We start from the raw sequence: 20,399 nt of genomic DNA, 5'->3' as shown, positions 1-20,399 counted from the left end.
TAATATGTTGGCCAACATGATGATGTTTCCCATGACATTAGTGAAGGTTTTGGATGTTGTTTAAGAAATGAGGAGGGTGTAAGGCTCCGAGAATCCTGTGATGCAATTGATTAAACACATACTTTAAGCAGCCAGCCAACCATCTCATCACTTACCAATCTGGTGAACACAATTAGTTAGATATATTACATCTTCACGAAGAAGAGGATTGGTTTGCTAGTGAAAATGTAGACCTTTCCTAATGAAGAATGCACTATACAACATACATTAATGGCCAGTAACATCAGTCAGAGCTAAGTAGACACAGAAATGAAAGATGACTTTGAGAAGGAAAATATGGAAATAAAAAAGATCCCATAACTGGGAATAGATTTAGAGAAATTTTAACCGATGCATATGACATAGGAAGAAAGATTTAGACACCTATAGCCACTAGCATGGCTGGGGGAGGGGGCATAGGGGCAGGACTTTTCATCCTGTTATAGACTATTGCTGTACATAATATGTGATTTTTGTGGGGTCTGGGGGTGGCAAATGGAAAGGCCACCCCCAGGTGTCACACACTCTAGCTATGTTGGTGCCTGCAGCACAAATAACAACTGAGAATTTCTACAAAATATATGGTTAAGTCGTTTGTTTCTCAAGCATATGTTTCCAAGTTCAGCTTTACTGCACAACACCTTTGGCAAGTGTTTTCTAGACTGCTTTATATTAGTGGTTCTATTTCCTGCTTTGCCATATCTGTTATACATCTGTAGTATTATTCTATATTTAATAGCCTTGGCCCTCATTGCTAAGGCTGATTTGTAGCTTTCCTGTAGATATTGAGTTCCAATGTCGACCATCATCACCATCATCATCGTTTAACATCTGTTTTCCATGTTGACATAGGTTGGGTGGTTTGATATGGAACTGGCCAGCTGCAGTGTTCAGTTTCAATATCTTAATAGTTGTCAATACTATTTATTGTACAAGACACACTATTAGCCTTTTTATGAGAAGAGGTGAGCTTGAGGATGTCATCTGCATATCTGAAGAAGAAAGCATTCCAGTTGGTCCATAAATGTGATGGTTTGCTAAGTTAGATCAATCAGTGAATATTGTGTATTGCCTTCTGATTATAATCAGAAATAAAACAGTATTATCTTTGTTGGTATCAATAATTATTGATATCAACAAAGATGATACTGTTTTATTTTTCATCAAACTAAAAATATTTAAGCAATATTCACGAGACTGCTCTCATCTCAATTCCCCCTGTCCAGCAAAAATAAAAGATATATAGTTATATTTTTAAAACACACACACACACACACACACACACACACACATGCGTACGCGCACATACACACACATGAGCACGCACACACACACACACACACACATATTCATTCAATCATTCCATCTATTTACTGATACAATTTTTGTCAATTCTTACATTTCAGTTTTACCAAGATCAATCACAATCAAGACTATTTCTAATACAGTTCCTATGGAAAATCAGAACAAAAGTTATGAATGCCTTATTGAAAATGCTAAACCTGAATTTTCAGTGTTTTGGTTGATTACCAAGAGAAATGGAACACAAGAAAATGCTACAACGTATATTTCAAACAGTTCAAGTAAATCAGGGAAGCTAATCACCTTATCATCAAAACTGACATTAACTCTTAAGCGCAAGTTTAAGGAATTACAGTGCATTGTATATTTTCTAAGTAAAAGTGAATTTACTTACCCGTCAAAGAAACTTGAAATACATATGAAATGTAAGTTTTTTTTTATCTCAAAGCAAAAAGTATAGATTTGTTCAAAATATTTATTCAAAATATATGTTCATTTCTGAATTTATATTTATCACAACAATGAGAGGATTACACAAATTTAACAATTTTGAAAATAGCCTTCGTTATTGATTTCATTTTAGTTTTAATATTATATCAATGGCCAATTATGAACTAGTAGACCCCAAAATATTTGTGGTGATATCTGTAATTTGCTTTAGTTAACTAAAGCATTTACTTCATTGAGTTCTAATTTCTAGAATAAGGTGCACAGCTGAAACATAAATAAATGTGTTCGTTATAAATGTAAGTATATTTTGTTAGTTGCATGTCTGCTCCCTTCACTATACTTTTGATTTGCAATAACTTTGCATTGTACTTCTTGAGGGTATTAGGCATGTTTTTGTACTGTTGTAGCTCCCTTTAGTGCTGGCCATTTAGCACATGTTTATCTGTTTAGGAAGGAAAATGTTTTACAACACTTTTTTTGTCTTTTTCAACAATGTTATATGGCAAATTATACCATGTCATTAGGTCTTTTCTCTGTGATTTTTGCATACTTGTTAGATGGTGTTATTATTTCTTTAGATTGTTTACTTATTCTTTGTTTGTTTGCATTATAGCTTTTTGGTGCAATGCACTATATCCCTGTTGAAGATGGTATTAGAAGGATGATAATGAGGTTGATGACATTTAGTGGCAGGTTACATTGTATGTGGATGTACAGTATGGTGGTATTTGTTTTCTGTAACAGCTCTCCAGATTTGAGCTCAGATCTGAGGTTAAACAGAAAAATGAGAATGTTTACTATTGTAAAGTGTTAAATAGAACATTGTAATTATTAGCATTTGTTTGTAATCGTAATTATTAATACTAGCTGGACCTGTGAAAAATTCATGGGAAACATTAAAAAATGTAAACATCTGTAAATTATGTGCTGGCGCCATGAGAAATGCTTCTATATTGTGACAATTACAGATTACTACCTTATGGTATGCATGTCAGAGGAGTACTCAGCCACTTTCGTGTTAATTTTATGAGCTGACTGTTTGTTGATCAAATAAACAGGAACCTCGTTGTTGTAATCGACGGAGTGTCGTTTTTAAAAAAAAGTGAAAGGAAATGTTCCATAATGTAAGGCAAAAATGTCATGTGTTTAGTATGAGCAGTGAAAGCTATGATGAAATAATTGCTATTCCGTTGTTTATTCGCCCTTGACTCAGGCTCAGCCTGCACATCAGTGCTTATCTGAGGGCTTGGCCTCCAGATCTGTGAAACCCATAAACTCCGCTGTTAGGACTGGATTAACACCCATAGCGACCCCAATGGCTAAAAAGATTTTCTTGCCCCTGTATAGGCTCATTTTTCATTTTCTTCCAGCCACTTGAAGGTTTATCTTGCTTCAGTCCACTCAGCTGGCCAAAATGAGTTGTAGTTGTAATTTAAAGGGGCCAGCCTTGTCATATTCTGTGTGAGGCCGAATCTCCCTGGGAACTATGTTAATGATATGCATGTCTGTGGAGTACTCATCCACTTGCAAGTTAATTTTATCCTCGTGTGGTAAAGAAAAGTGAAAGTGACATCCAATATTTGCTGTGTCTCTGTATCTGTGTATCAACTTTTCTTTGGTTCTATGTATCTACTGCCTCTCTCACTTTCTCTCTTTCTCTTTCACTTCCTCTGTGTTCCTCCTCTCTCCCACTTTTAATTTAACAATGTGTGTATGTATCTATGTATCTACTTTTCTTGTGATGTGATAAACATTTAGAAACACAAAATGAAGACTGTCACTTCTCACTGTCTCTTTCACTTTCTCTCTTGCTTCATCTCTGAAATGTTTAAAAATACAAAACGAATGCCGTCACTACTCACTGTCACTTTCTCTCTTACTTCCTCTCTGAAAAAATTAAAAACACAAAACGAATGCCATCACCACTCACTCTCTTTTTTTCTCACTCTCTCTCTTTCTCTCTTACTTCGTCTCTGTCTTCCTCTCTCTCACTTTGTCACTCTCTTCCTCTTTGAAGTAAGTGTGACACACACGACAGGTACGTACAAAAAGAACAAATTGGCATATTAATATTATTGATCTGTATATAATATATTTATATATAATCAAATAGATAATATATATGAAGGAAATAAAAATTGTAAATGTCTGGACATTTACCTCCTCCATGGACAATAACCCTCTGAGAACAACAGATGATGATTTAAAACTTCTTAATATATTGGAGAGGGGGTAATTAAGCAAGAGTGGTAATTGTCTTAGAGGGTAATTGTCCTGGGGGTAGTTATCGTTGGGGAGAATTGTCCTATTGGGGGTGGGGTAATTGTCCTGATATGAGTGGTGATGATGGAGGTGGCAGTGGTGACTGGAAAGTGAAAAGTGTATTTTTTTTAATTGAACTAAGTTTTTTTTATATCATCTATCACTTAATGCATGCACATAAGCGTAATTCCATGAGATATGCTCACTTATTTATGTGGCAGATGCATGCAGTTTGACTAAAGGTTGTATCATATGTTCAGCAATTTTTTTTGTTTATGGGGCAAATGGAAAACAAGAGTGAATATTTATTTTATGAGTGCTGTGTATTAAGTCTATAAAATTGTGCATAAAGTATATATTATGTATATAGAAGGTACATTAAGCAATCATTGTATTTCAATTTCTTTCACTTTTCAATGAGTTGCAGATGAGTGACTATCTTTCCATGCAGACACAACACAGGCTATGCTTTCAGGTTTTTTGGATAAAGTTTTCAGAAATAACCCAAAAGATTTACCATTAATTTCGTGAAATATTCATGGGTCTTACTATTATATATTATTATTACTATCCTCACCATCACCACCCCAGTCATTGTCATTGTCAAGGTGATGATCTGGCAGAATTGTTAGCTTGCCAGAAAAAATGCTTAGTAGCAAAAGTAATTATTACTATCATGTGGTTAAATAAGCAGCATCAGTAGAGCATGGGACAAAATACTATGCATTATTTAGTTAGGCCTGTTTATTTTCTGAGTTCAAAGTCCAATGAAATTGACTTTGACTTTCAACTCTTCAGGGTCAATAAAAGAAAGAACCTATCTTAGGGGACTGGTAGTGAGTAAGCCTTGCCTCTCAAAATTGCTGACCTTTTACCTAAGTCATTACAAATGTGCTTTTCTCCTAAAATTTATTCTTTTTTGCCAATGTTCAAATATTTACTAATATAGAATTATACTTTAAAAACTTTTTTAAAATGGTGATTTTATTCAAAATATACTTTGTTTTGTTCTTTTATTTCTTATGTTTTTTTTATTAAGTGCAGGAATTTGATTTTGCTTGGAATAATTTTTTTTTTATTTTAACTTTTTATGTTCTAAAATTCATAGATTCTCCAGAAAGAGATGACATGACACTAAATGTTTCTGGAGGAAAAGTATGTGTTGGTACTCCAACCAAATTCCAGTGCAGTTTGAAAGGTGGTGATCCACCAGTAAGTGTAACCTTGATGTATAAAAATGTATCAAATACTAGTAAAGAAGAAGTTGAAATTACTGTAACACCTGAATCTCATCGAACAGTTAAGTGCCTGGGAACTCATATTGCTGCCAATGTGTCTCGTGAAAAGAATTTAACTATTTATTGTGAGTATAAATGAAGCATCTTTTGAAAATTTTTAACTTGTTTTTATCATTTTCTTTTTTTAATTCAAATATGAGAAGATTAGTAAAATGTAAGAGTAAATGTACTCTTATATTTTACAAAAGTAAAATGTCTTTTGTAAATGCTGGTTTTTGAGTGAAGGAAACAATTATAAACAATGCTCTGTTATACCAAAATGGTGAACTATGTATCTAATTGTATTGTTGGAATTTGTTTGTGGTTTTATCACGTAAGTTGAGTATTCAGAGGGAATGAACTTATGGTCAAATTCTGATATAAATAAATATTCTTGTATAGCTTTTAAATACTTGGGAGCTCTTTAAATTTCATTTGAGAAGAGAGATAAGCAATTAGAGAGATATCAGATTACTGGACCAGGTCATCAAAGTCAGAAAAAGAGTTATGGCTCAGTTGATTAGGAAGAAAGTTAAACTAGATGAGATGTAGTTAAGCTTTGTACCAGAAAAAGGTACTACAGATATGATGTTCCTAGTGAGACAACTGCAGAAATACCTGGCAAAAAAGTAAGCTGCTGTACCTAACATTTGTTGACCTGGAGAAAGCCTTTGACAGAGTTTACTCATTTGGTGATCTAATAATCACTGATGAAGCTAGGAGTCGATGAATGGCCTGTGTAAGTCACACAGGCCATATGCAGGGATGCTGTCCAGCAAGATGAGAATTAGCAATAAGTACAGTGATAAATTTAGTGGGTATGTAGGATACCACCAATGCTCAGTCCCTTTTTATTTATCAAATACCTCCATGAAAATTTAAGACTGGGAACTCTTTATGCTAATGTCCTCATTCTTATAGCTGAAGCTGTAGTAGGATCAGAAAATAAATAGTGGTGGAGGAATTCCAACCATGTTTCGTGGTTCACTACATCAACAGCTCCTTTATAGGATCCAGTGGTTAAAGACATTATCAGGAGGAACCACACCCGGTTTTGGCCCCCACTCCGCTACCATTTTCGATGTGGTGGGACCCACCTTTTGGAGGTGTCTTCAGCTCTGGTTTTGAGTGCGTTTCTTCTTTCTCCTTTATTCTTTTGTTCTTTGGTTTCTTCAATGCAGTATCAACAAATGTCAGAGGGCAACTGACCATCCTGCCAAATTTCCCTTTAAATACTCGCTGTTAGGCTCCAGCAGCCAGCACCAGCTAACTGCCATGTGACACTGTCTAAGCTTCAACTGACCAATGGAGGGGAAGGACACATAGTTTTAGCCTGCACCCTCTCTAAATCTGCCTTCCAACAGTGTCATGTTAATTTCAGTTCCAGTAGCCAGAGCTGACCAGCCGTTTGGTGGTACAAGCCTTTGAACCAGCAGGAAGGCACGCTATAAACGAGATCGCTACCTTGGCCCACCTGTCAATCAGTGATGCTGCTTAAGTGTCAGCCAGCCTCACCTAGTGACGCTATTTCCCAGTCAGCATGTTATGGCTTTCAAGCCATTTTGGGTCTTCTTGCTTCAACTGTATATAGAAGCTGGCTTTTCTGACTGCCTCCTGTATCCTCCTGATTAATTTTCTCAGTTCTGAGCTCGAAAATACAAACCTTCTTTTAAATAACGTCATCATTTTCCTTTCAATGAAGCCTCTAGCCCCTACTGCCAGGTAGTAATACTCAACAGTCCATCCCTGGTCTCCACACTCTTTGATTAATCTCTCATACCTCTTCTCCTTCTGTTACTTTGCATTAGTGATGTTCTCTTCCCATGGCACTGTTAGCTCTAGCAAAATTCTAATTTTCCATTCTGTGTTCCATAAGATTAAGTCCGGTCTTTTTGTTGTTTTTATGAGTGGAAATATTAACAGTCTCTCTTCCATCTTTCGTCTGTCTCATATATTTTATTTGAAGGCCTGGCCTTACATCCTTTTCCCTCCTTCTGGAAGTATATTTGATGTTTTCAAAATAAAGTAGCCAGTGTAAAAAACTGAGTAGAGATTTTACTGAGTAGAGAAAGCTCATGGATTTATTACTTCCCTTATAAACATAAAATTTTTCTCTCAAAGGGAAAAGCTGAGTTTATGATGCATTTTTTTCAACTTGGAATGCTTCATGATAGTGAGACCTGACCTTTGAATGTGGAGGACCTGAAAAGCCTAGAAAGAAATTAAGCAAGCATGCTTCACTGGATATGCAATGTTAGAGTGCAAGATTGATGGAGTACAAATTTGCTGAGAGAAAAACTGGCCATTAGAGGAATCAAATGTTGTGTGCAAGAGAGAAGACTGCATTGATATGTATGTATGAAGATAGCTGTAAATAAAAGTGATGATCACTCACAGTAGATGAAATCTGTGCAAGAGAAAGACATGGGATGAGATAGTGAAGGCTCATGTCAAGATGCTGAGACACATGAAAGAGATGACAAACCAAGTTCATAAGTGATATGCAGTACTCAACAAGATTCACCTTTCTATGCTGGCAGATCATGGCTGAGGCTCTCAAAGCATAATATATATGTACACTATGCACCTAAGTCTTCTCATCTTGTATCCAGACAACTGGTTCCTCCTCCAAGTCACATCCATTTTCCTCATTCTAACGGTTGATGACTTTCACCTCACTCTTGTATCCATCTTAAACTCTTATCTCCATTAGTAACTTCTGATCCCTGCCACTTGCTGTTGACACCCATTCTTCATTCTTGTCATCCATGACTACATTCCTTTCCTTGGTTTCCATTTTTCACACTCACCTCACTTGCAACCTCAACTCCACCTCTATCATCCTATCCTCACATCTCACTCACAATCTCTAACTCTATATCCAGCATCCTATCCCCTCGGTCTCCTTCAATTGCAACCTTAGTCCCACCCCTCATCACCCTATCACACATCCCTCTATCACTTTCCTGTCTACTATAATTTCTGCTCTTGTATGAAATTCAAATAGAATCTGTTACTGTATACTATACCATATTGCTATCTCTGATACTGCTGGTCACCACTCTTCTCTGTACTACTCCCAATTAATTTCTATTCCACATCCTCAGTTTTCCCCCCACTCACACTGATTACTTCCACTCTTGTTCACCATTCTCTACATTTATCTCCTATATACTGCTGGCCTCATTCACCTCATGGTCAGTTTTACTCTCTTTTGACACTCTTATAGCCTTATCCACCATCCTTCATTATTCTTCTGCATCCTTCTCTCTTCCATATATATCTTGGGCATGTTATCATGCAGGTATGTTCTGGTACCTTGTCATCACAATATTTATCTCTTGGACCCCACTCTAGTCTTCCCCACCCATTGATGCAAAGTAAATAGTTGCCATAAATCTTCCAGCATGTAACAAACTTTTTCTGCCCTCCCTCAGTCATATTTTAAACTCTCAACACTTTGCTCAAAGAATCTACTCTATCTCTTATCTTCCCTCTTAGTTGAACAGCTCTTCAGTTTTGTAGGTTACAAGGGAAACTTATTAGTGATGGTGCCATTAAAAATAGCACCCAATAAACTCTGTAAAGTTCCTGGCATTAGGAAAAGCATCCATCTATTGAAGGCATGCCAAAACTGAGTTTTAAAAAAGTAGACATAAAATGGTGATGATGATGATGATGATGTTTGTCTGTTTTGAGGAGGATACATACATATAATTTAAGAATCCATAAGTCAAAAAAATAATCACTCTCACATATGTCAATAGAGTAGGTATATCAATCAACGTGTACAGTATTATAGATCCATGCAGCCAATCTTACAAATTGATTTTGCACTGGGTATTAAAACTGGATGATCGTTAATAATACTGTTAAGTAACATCATGTGCTCTTCAGAGCTAGATGGTATGGAAAAATAATCTGTATTGCACTTCATGAAGTTAGAAAAAAATGTAAGTAAAATTTCATAAGTTTGCACAAACAGATTTTCATAATTTCATTTTTTTAAACACTGCTTTCTTTTTTTAACTTTGGCATTAAACTCCCCTAATTTTATAACAATTCATCATTATCAACAATACCAATTTCATTATATATATTTTTATTTAAATTAATTTAGTGATAGTTGTGGAACTATTGTAAACTTATATTCAATATTTCCTTTTATTCTGCCTCCTTTCTTCTGAAACTTTGTCTTACAAATTAAATTTTGCCAACAAGGATTTCCTATATAGCTGTATCTTTTCCAATATATTTGTAAGGATTTGAAAATTTGTGTTGGATATTTTCTTTCAATGTAAAAGATTGCAATGCTAATAGAATTTATTGAAAATTTTCTCATTTCGTATACATCACTTTATATGTAATGCAGCTTGGAATATTAATTGCTGATGTAATAGCAAAAAATAAAATATCTTTATGCAAGTATTACATAAATAATCTGATTTTCTTTTATACAGATCCACCTAATACGATACAAATCGAGGCTGATGAACCCTTTCTTGAAGGTCACAAATGTATTTTGCATTGTAAAGCAATAAATGGATATCCAGAAAAGTACAGCTACAGGTGGGAGCCAAATAACAATACCTTGCAAGATTTAACGTTTCCTAATATCAGTCGAACACAAAATAATAAGGTTTTCACCTGTTATGCTTCTAACATGTGCAATAAAAAAAGAGAATTACATAAAACACATTGGATCAACGTAGAATGTAAGTTGAAATATAATTTCATTATAAATCTGTGAAATAATTTATTATTTACATTCAAGACAGAAAAGCACTGATTTTTTCATCTTAATTTCTGTTAATTTTGTATTTTAACAAAAAATTTCTACATAATTAATTTTCTTTGCTTTTCCAAAATAATTTGTTCAATAAAAATACAAATAGTAGGTTGTAAGTTACATAAATTATTCAACTTATTAAGTTTTAAACAGTATATAACTGGATATACTGGAGACCTGCTTTTCTATATCACATACCAACGATCTCTGATCTTTCAAAAAACTGGTGAATGCTTAGTTATGCTTTACATTAGCAAAACCTTGAATTGTGTCTGAGTAGAAATGCCTATCTTTTAGTATCCATCTATCTCATCTCATGAATTGGAAGTTTCTGATCAGTCTACTCTCTTACAGCATGTATTAATATAACAATCTCTGAATCACATTCTTGTATACCTCAAAGTTCAATTATGCATTCACGTAAACATCGTTCTGCCTGTTTCTTCTAACAAAAGGCTGCTATACACATTATACCCCTTTTTACTCCTGCTCAATTTTCCACACAGCCTTGATACATATGAACAGACTTACAATTCTTCCATGAGCAGAAGCTTTTAAATCGTCCTTCAATGGAGACATAATATGATAGCATTTGTTTTCACTATCATCAAACATAATCATAGCACATATTAAAGAACAGACTTGCAACGCTACACCTATTCTATGCTTGAGCAAAACAGCTAAAACTCTCAAAATTGCTAAGTCTCAAATGATATTTCACTGTAAATACCATATATATATATATATATATATATATATATATATATATATATATATATATATATATATATATATATATATATATATATATATATATATATATATATATATATATATATATATATATATATATATATATAAAATATTGTCAATACAACATTCTAAAGATTAAGCTTCCTCTCCAGAGTCAGAAATTATTTCAGCTCTGACTAATTGATTATCTCCTCAGAAAAAAAGCTGTCAGTAGAATACTACTCTAATATGTGGTATAGTTTTGCTGCTGCAAGCACATAGACACATTATTGACTGCATCTCTCAAAAGACTGACTGTGAGGAATTCACTTACTAGCATGCTGCAACTAGGAACCTTCAAATTTTCTGCTTCACCTCTTCTACAACTAGTTCTGCTCTAAATTAGTAAATAGTGTACCACTTCTGCCCAAGCTTATCTGATGATCCAAGCTATCCTAGTCTCATTATCTTTGGTCTGTATTAATTCCTTCAGTCCTTTTATTTCAGAAATGAAAATCTATGAAACTCGCTCCTCAATATTTTTCCTGCAGGCATAAATTTGCACGAAATCAAATTGAGCATCAGCAACCTAACAAAAAGAAATTCTGCAAGTGTCATAGATATTGTCCCTCCTCTTCTAAATAGAATCTACTCATAAATTACATTATTCACTACAGCCAAATAAATTTTTGATAACATCACAGTTTATATTGCAGTTTTCAATATTTCAGTTCAGCTTTATCAAGCTAAATAGAAATTTTGCTTAATCAATGGTAAACAATATTTCTGTTCAAATTGATAGAGCTCAAATTCGTTTCAGTCTGTGTAAAGGTTTACAGTTGTACATTTTCTAATGAAAGCTGCTCTTCTTTTATCATATAGTTTGTAGAAAATGTGATTTAGCACTCGCTGGGTGCTTCACAATCCCATACATAATTCATGGAAGGAAAAGGCGAGGACAAGATCTCTCTGAATAAATAACAATAATAATTTATTTCTCTGAATAAACGTTCCATCTCTGGTTAACGGTAGCTGCGAACACCTAGGTGAAGAAGCAGCAGGGTTGGTAGTTAGGCACCAAGGCAATAAGGCATTATTGCAGACTCACAGTGCCGCTCGCCATTAAAGGTCCCATTCTCAACAGAGCTGCTCTAAGTTGTGTCCTGCCCTGTCAGAAGCTGTGATCGAAGAGAGTGAATGGTGGTGAAGCCTAGCTGCTGCTGATGATTGTGCATGCGCATAAGGGGCTTCCGTCAGGTCTTCAGAAGGCTCTAAACCTTGTGTATGCGTAGATGAATGTTCCAACATGGCGTCTAGAACTATGCGTCACTACAAGTTCATATATAAATGTTAATTATCTCAACATCGTGGTATCTAGAACTAAAATATCTACTATGTTCATTATATGTTTTATTGTTTGCATCATATAAGTGGCATTATAGCTGTGGTGGAACATGCCTATTGTGAGAGGTATGCTATCTTGATATATATGACTTGAAAGATACAGTCTGGTTTTAGAGATACTAGAGATTAGAGGAGGTGGGATGAATGCCTCACTCAACAGGAAGTGCTACTACATATAAAAAGTATTTTAAGGTTTGAAGTTATCATGTTTAATTATTGCTGCTGTTGCTTAGATTTAAGTCAATCTTATGAAGAAAACCTATAGCATTAGGAAGGGCAACTAGCTGTGACAAACCATGCCAAAAGAGACAGAGTAGCTAAGTGCAGTTCTCCAGCTTGCCTGCTCCTGTTCAATTGTCCTACTGATGCCAGCATGAAAAACAGATGTTAAATGATAATGATAATGATGATGTTATTGATCATCCTGTCCTTTTGTATATGCAGCACTACCTTGTTCACTGTATCCCCCTTTTTTTTTTACCAGAAATTTGGATTTGATTTGAATCCATGACAATTCTAGCAGATTGAATTACCATTCAACACTTCCCTCTTTGGTTCATATGTTTAACTGTTTCCCCAATTGTAAATTTCTTTTTCTGTTTAAGAAAAAGGAGTTTATTGTGACAGAGAAGGACAGGTAATCATGTAAAGTGTATGGATATATAAAAATATACAGTGAAAGAAAAAAGAATAACTCATTAAAAGATGAGTGTATTTATTCAGTTTTCATTATTTAACACTGAACCCACTGGCCTTGAATTCCATTACCAATATGTGCCTATATCCGATGAAACTAATATTCTGTTTTGCCACATACTTCTGTGTAGCCCTGGTGCACATGCTTTCTGCACCAGTCAATGATCATTTTACATTGCTGCTACAGCTTGTGTTCTTCATAAAGCTATCACTGTGACTTTTGTGAAGTTTGTGTGAGGCTTGGGGGAAAAATATGTTGTATTGAAAATCTGACATCTGAGTCAGTTAAATATTCAATTTTTAGTCATTACATGGAACAACCGAAAGGCTTTGATTATAACCATGAAAGTGATTTTGAAAGCATATTACCCAGCAGATGAAGATAGCATGCTAGATGCTGTTTCTGTACAAAATGTACAAATAATATATGAGAAGTAGTCTCAGATTGCAGAAGAAGGGGTGTGGTAGTACTCCTAATAGTTACTTTTGGATTTGTAATAACAATTGTTTTCTAATGATTTCCAACCCAGAGATATCTTGTGTCTAAAAATATTCTTGATAATCTTACTGCAGGATTAGCTAATCCTGTGAATTATTTGATCCAGTTGTTCTGAATAAATGAAATTTGGTAGCTGTTAGTAGATGAAACCAATAATCAAGCTGTGCAAGTCAAAGCAGCTAATCCCAATAACTGTTATGCAATTCACTAACTGTATGAATGAAGATAACCCTGCTGATAAAAATGACAAAATCGATAAATTTCATCTTGTGTTCACCACAATGGAATCTGTTACTTGAAGAGAGGAGTATCAACACAAATAATACTCTGTCAAAAAGATAATGTATCAAAAATAAATCCTTCATTTTCTGTTTATAATGGGTATATTCTTGTGTATTGACACTGGAGATAATAACTACTGGAAAATTTGGTAATGAAAGATAGAAGACAAAAAAAGATTGATGTAAAGGATATCTCATTACAAATTAAACATATTTATATTTATTACGTTGTTAGCATCCTGGACAAAATGTGTAGCTGCATTTCATTCATCTTTCTGTTCTGAGTTTAAATTTTCTAGAGATTGACTTTGCTTTTCATTCTTTCAAGGTCGTTAAAATAAATACTGGTTGAGCACTGGCTTCAATGTAATCAATCAGCTCCCTCTCCCGAAATTTCAGACCTTGTGTCTATAGTTGAAAAGATTGTATTTATTACATTTTGTCCAGTTGAATTTGCTAATATTTTTGCAGTTTTTCTGTGATTTTCATGCAGGTGTCTATAGTGTTGGAGACTGCACACCTTGTTAGGATTCAAAGAATTAAACAAATTTCTTAATAAATGATAGGAAAATGCAAAATGCTTCATGAAGTTTCTTAAAAGATCTTCAGTGTGTGATTTAAAATTTTTTTTATTTATTTATTTTTATAGATGTACCTGATATTACTGCATCAGAGAATATGACATTAATTGAGAATCAAGCATCCATTCTAAACTGTTCTGCAGAAGGAAACCCTATCCCAGAAGTGAGGCTGGAATATGAAAATCAAAGTTTTCCTTCAAACTCCCCCTTAACTTTTGATCGTAGAAATAGCAGTGATGTTTTCTGTGTTGCCGTTGCAAAGAGTACAAAACATGGAAATTTGACATCTAGAAAGAAAATTAATATCCTATTGAAATGTATGTTAAGTATAAATATTTTTTCCTGCTGCTGCTGCTGCTGCTGCTGCTGTTGCTGCTGCTGATACTACTACTACTACTACTACTACTACTACTACTACTACTACTACTACTATCTCCACCATCTTCACCACTACCATTACCATCCCCATCACCACTAGCTCCTATATATAACCTGTTGCATTCCATAACTACAGTTTGTCACTTTTTGAATCACATTGTTAAACACAAAAGTAAAGTCTTGTAACCAAATAGATTATTGAAGCACTAGAAAATACTTATTAGTTACAGTGTCTTTCCTGTTGCTTGGTTTCATGGTACCTATTTAGAGCTTGATGGACTAATAACTGACACGGCATAACACCAGTAGAATACGTGCTGTCTCTTCTTCCTGCCTATTCTATTATTATTACTATAACACTGCTCCTAACTTTTTGCAACCTCCATCCAAGATTATATAATGCATTTGTCTCTCCCACTTTTCTGATTGCTCAAGCCCTGCACTAACCACTATATACAATCAAACCATCTCAGGGCTGAAGTCTGTGATATTCCCTCCCCACTTATGCTTTTTTTGCAGATATTGGTAATCAAAACTGGACACAAACTGTATCAGTCTTACCAGATTTAGAAAATGTTTGGAAAAAAAAAATGGCTGCAGCTACTTTTAGTTGACTGAGCTCTAAGTAATCATATAATGCTTCCATCTAACATGCTGTTCCTGCTATATCCACTGTATTTACTCTGAGAATAATATTCATGACACCCAGACTTTGCAATCTTGCTGTTGTTCAGATTCAGAACTTCCTAAGTTTAGGAGAATGATCTTCTGTGAATGAACAAATGAATTAATAAATGGTTTGGGATCGTTGATCCTTGCTTTTACTGATAGAATCATTGTGAACAACCTTCATATCAATTTATCCAGTTCTGATGGTTTCAGTATTTGTGGTTGTTCTGATCTTTAAAACCACCTTGCTTCTATTAGTATATTGTGTAAACATCTTCAACTGCCCTATTTCTGCATATTGACATATCTTTTGATATGTTTTAAATGGGAAAATTTAATTTCTCCTATAACTATTGATAGAGAAATAGTTGTCAAATTAATGTTTCACAAAGACATCTTTAATTGAAATATCTCTCCTTAGAACAGAAACTTGAGAAATTAGATGTCTGAACTCATAATCTGTAAAAACAATTACTCATTGAATTGAAAGAGTGGAAAATAATTTTACTGTTAGAAATGGAACACTAACCTTTTAGCATTCAGAGTACTCTGTCAAATGTAATGCTTAATTATTCACATTCATTTGAATTAATCATGTATTATCTTTTAGTTTCAAGATTTCAATGATGTGACTTTATTTATGGAGAGACATTGTTGGGTTGGTGTGAGAGGCTTGATGTGGTCAGTTTGAACATAAAACATATAAAGCATTTGGGCCGGATATGACTAGTTTAGATGTTAAAGGGTTAAATCTCTAAAGAATGTGGCAATAAAATGTGTGGTTGTGCTTAGGCTACATTGTTGGCAACATCATTATTCTATTTTCAGAGTAATATAATTATTTACAATACACAAGCATGGTAGATAAAGCCATGAAGGATATGAAGACCAGGAAAGTCCCTGGCCCGTCAGGATTCGCCACTGATATGCTTAAAATATCAGGTGGTGTGGATTATGGTTTAGTCACCTGTATAGTTAACCAGTGTAGTAGCACCATAGTCAACTGCAACAAAGTAAAGGTGACACCTGAGATGGAAATAATTACAGCGGTATCAAATTGTTGGATTAATTGAGGAAAGTTATGCAAAGGGTCTTAGCCTAACTAATTAGAGCGAGAGATAGTCTAGATGAGATGCAGTTTGTTTTGTGCGAGGCAGAAGCACCACTGATGCTATAATTCTGGTAAGGCAACTGCAGGAGAAATACCTAACCAAAGATAAGCCTCTGTACTTGGCTTTTGTTGACATGGAGAAAGCCTTTGACAGGGTCATCTGATTCCTTATCTGGTGATCAATATGAAAACTAGGAGTAGATGAGTGGTTGGTGAGAACTGCACAAGCCATGTACAGGGATGCTGTCAGTAAGGTGAGGGTTGGTAATGAGTATAATGCAGAATTCAGTGATGTGTATAGGCAAAGACAGTTGTGTAAAGAAATGCTGATTGCTAACAGTGAAGGAAGCCTGTGGAAGAGGTAAACCCAGTAAGATATGGGTGGTGAAGCATGATCTTTGAATGTTGGGCCTAATGGATATGATAACAAGTGATCGAAACAAATGACAATATGCTGTGCTTGAGAAGACTCATCACACAAAGTGAAATTGCAATGTCAATGGCACCTGGGAAATCGTAATTGTAGCCCTTTGCTGGTAACATGATCTTCGAATGTTGAGCCTCATGGAGATGATAAGAAGTGACTGAGACCTTTGGTGATATGATGTGCTTGGAAAGTCTCATCAAGCCAAGTGAAATCTTAGTCGTAGCCATTGCTGATGCCATGTAAATGGCACCTGTGCTGGTGGCATGTAAAAAGCACTCATTACACTCTTGGAGTGGTTGGTATTAAGAAGAGCATCCAGCTATAGAAACCATGCCAAATCAGATTGGAGCTTGATGCAGCCCTCTAGCTTACTAATTCCAGTCAAACAGTCTAACCCATGCCAGCATAGAAAGAAGACGTTAGACGATGATGATGATGATGAAAAGATTGGTAAATGAGCAGAGAAAATATAGGATTAAGAGGAGTCTTTAATGTTGTCTAGCCTAGGATATAAAAACTTCTCTAGTGTTAGCGCCACATTAAAATGCACCCACTGATCAGTGATTACAGATGAAGGAGTAGATGAATGGCTTGTGAAAGCCATGCAAGACATATACAGGAGTGCTGTCAACATGATGAGAATTAGCAATGAGTATAGTGATGAAGTTAGAGTGTAGGTAGGGTACCATCAATGCTTAATTCCTTTCTACTTATCAAAGACATCCAGAAGTGCTTAAGACTGAGTGTCCATGGGAATTCTTTTATGATGATATCCCTTTTCCTATAGCTTTCCATATTGCTTTTCTTAAGCTAGTAGGAGTAGAAAAAGTTACAGGTGTGAAAGCAAATCTTGAAATCAAAGGGCCTCAACGTTAACTTGGCAACATTAAAGATGTTTCATTAGGTATAAGGTCAAGTTCATATTGCTCCAAGATTATGGATTTGCAATGGTTTAGATCCCTAACTGTGTCTTGCTGCGATTTTCTGAATAAAAAAACAAATTCAATGACAATCTTAGAATATAAAGACTTACAGGGTATGAACAAGAATATATCTTGCAAAATAAAATCAAAAAAAAAAAAAGGAGGAGAAAGAAAAAAAACATCAATGCAGTAGCAAGTGCTTCAATTGGTTGCATACCACAAGGTTCAGTGGAACCTACTGAAGCAAGCCAGCACTCTTGTGGCATTAACATGGGCACATTCATGTATTACTACAACCATATTATTTATAAATTTATTTTTGAAATGTGTATGGAACTGAAATTTTGTATTAATTTTTATTATATTTTCTAAACTGAAACTGCTTTCTGATTTTGTTTTTGTTATTTCTTTTAAGATCCTCCTCAAGTAAACATTCATATTTCAAATGAAACAAATAATACTTTACTAATTAATTGCACTGCATTTGATGGAAATCCAGCAAACTATGAATACAAACTGAAGCAAAAGTGGGGAAATGCCACTAAGAATACTTATAATATAAGTGTATTATCTATAAACAATTCTACTTTCAATAATACTGGTACATGGGAGTGTCATGTAAGCAATGAAGATTTTCATGTGAGTAAATCATCAGACTACAAAATCACAGGCAAGTATTTTACAAAGTCACAATTTAATTTTAAAAACATATTTACAATCAGCTATTTATTTGATTTTATCCTATTAGAAGATTGTTGGACTTTGTTTTTTTTTATGTATATCAATAAAACTGACAATTTGTAACTGTAAAGTTTTAGGAATGGTTTGATATGTAAATAGTTAAGAATTGTAGAATTCAATTCATCCGATTTTCTCCAAAAGAAATGAAGCTGTTTTCAAGAAAATTTTAAACATTCATTTTATACAGTGAAATAGTTTCCCTATTGAATTTTCTTACCGTTTAGTCTGTTCCATTTCAACTGTCTATTGTATGCCAGTATGAAGACTATACAGCAAATTAACTTATCAGGCAAGAACATTAAATATTTCTTGTTACAGTAATTCAAATTATAAGGATATACAATTTCGGCCAATAAATAATTTATTTTCTAAGTGTTACAACAGATATTTCCAAAAACTTTCCAAAAACTTTTAATAGCATGAGGTTTTCATTTAAATTCTATACTATATTATATTTGTTATCTTTAGAAAGAAAAGAAATGTCTATATCGTGTTTAGGTGTGTATGAAGGACACTTTGTAACATAAAAGTAATGGTTTATAGAATGTCTACCACTTCAAGTGTCTTGAGATTTAAGGTAATGTAAGAACTGATGAAACAAGATTATCAGTATAATCTTAGAAATATTGACTGTTTCTGAGCTGCATTGGAGAGATTGTCTTTAATGGAGATGACACAAATTTTGGATTAAGTGATATTTGAGAAAGAAAATTTCAAAACTTATTAAGAATTAGTCAATTTGCAAGAATAACTTCAGGGTGATATCTAGGACAATATCAGATAATGAAAATTGCTTCCTAAATTATCATAAATCTAAAAATCTCTGAAGTGAGATCTAATACAGGTTATATAAATCCAGCTCCTTTCAAAATATTTCTTTTTATGTCACACATTGGCCTCTTGTCTTTGATCAAATATATGAAAATAATCAGTGAGTGTTATCTATTTTTAAATAACACTTGAAACTATTAACTTGACTTGCTAGTTTTAAGTGATCAAGGCTTTTTTGTACTTAAAAGCCTTAATGGTCACATCTTAAGTAATGAGTAGAATTGTAAAAAAGTAACTGACTGAGTGTTTGTTATGTATATGAAGTTAAACTGGATATGGATATAGGTAGCTAATATGACAGATTTGACTGCCATATGCATTGGGTTAGTTAAAAAGTGGTGAATAAGACTCTTTCACAAAGTTGCCAGATGTCTGTGGGGATGAGATAGCTGGAAGGAAAGGGCTGTGATGTCAACAGACAAGGGTGTTGACTGGAACAGAAAGAGTGAGAGAAGAAGTGAGAAAGAAGGACCAGGGTCATCCTCTTTTGCCTTGGGTGCTCACGATGAATGGATGTGAGGTGAGTGAGTTGATAGGGATGGGTACTAGCAGTTGCTAGCGTTAGGTGTGCAGGCTGGGCATGAGCTCTGGATTGAGTATAGCTGGGTGGCAAAATGACAATAAGGTAGGTGAATTATTTATTTCCCTGCATTACAATTCCCTTATACAACAATGTCTAATAAGTAAGAATTTGTGTAATTGGAATTAAGAGCAATAAAAACTTATATTGCATAAAGGTGTATTTTACTCTATCATTAATCTTCATTTTGAAATCTTTGTATGTGTGAATGAATTTCTTTCAGATGATTATTATTGTTTGTATTGTAGTAGAACAGACTGCTGTAAAGCATTCACTGGCAGTTAATCTATATGGTTTAGTGATGTGTAAAATTGAGAAGGTCTTACACAACAATCAAAATTGTGTTTGACATTTGGCAGGTTATTCAGATATTTTACATACTTACTACAACAGATTGTTAACATAAAATTTAGAGAAATGCAGGTAG

The 20,399-nt window shown here is 34.4% G+C and overlaps 1 protein-coding gene across 26 annotated transcripts in view; it reads left to right on the top strand.

Annotated features, from left to right (window-relative positions):
• Nucleotides 1-20,399, top strand: part of LOC106879981 (uncharacterized) — a 153,277-nt gene that overhangs the window by 38,900 nt on the left and 93,978 nt on the right. For all 26 annotated transcript variants that reach the window (XR_016241967.1, XR_016241965.1, XR_016241966.1 and 23 more), the window contains 5 exons: nt 1,446-1,766; nt 5,162-5,416; nt 9,791-10,045; nt 14,381-14,629; nt 18,236-18,490. Coding sequence is in view for 23 of the 26 variants with exons in the window: in XM_089352686.1 (XP_089208812.1) it covers nt 1,446-1,766; nt 5,162-5,416; nt 9,791-10,045; nt 14,381-14,629; nt 18,236-18,490 (1,335 nt within the window). In the remaining 3 variants the exon portion in view is untranslated. The remainder of the gene's footprint in view (nt 1-1,445; nt 1,767-5,161; nt 5,417-9,790; nt 10,046-14,380; nt 14,630-18,235; nt 18,491-20,399) is intronic.

The sequence above is a fragment of the Octopus bimaculoides genome, chromosome 5 (genome assembly GCF_046866305.1).
Source record: "Octopus bimaculoides isolate indiv1 chromosome 5, ASM4686630v1, whole genome shotgun sequence".
Taxonomy (NCBI): domain Eukaryota; kingdom Metazoa; phylum Mollusca; class Cephalopoda; order Octopoda; family Octopodidae; genus Octopus; species Octopus bimaculoides.
Note: the sequence above shows the minus strand (reverse complement) of the source record. Positions and strands in the feature narration are given on the sequence as shown.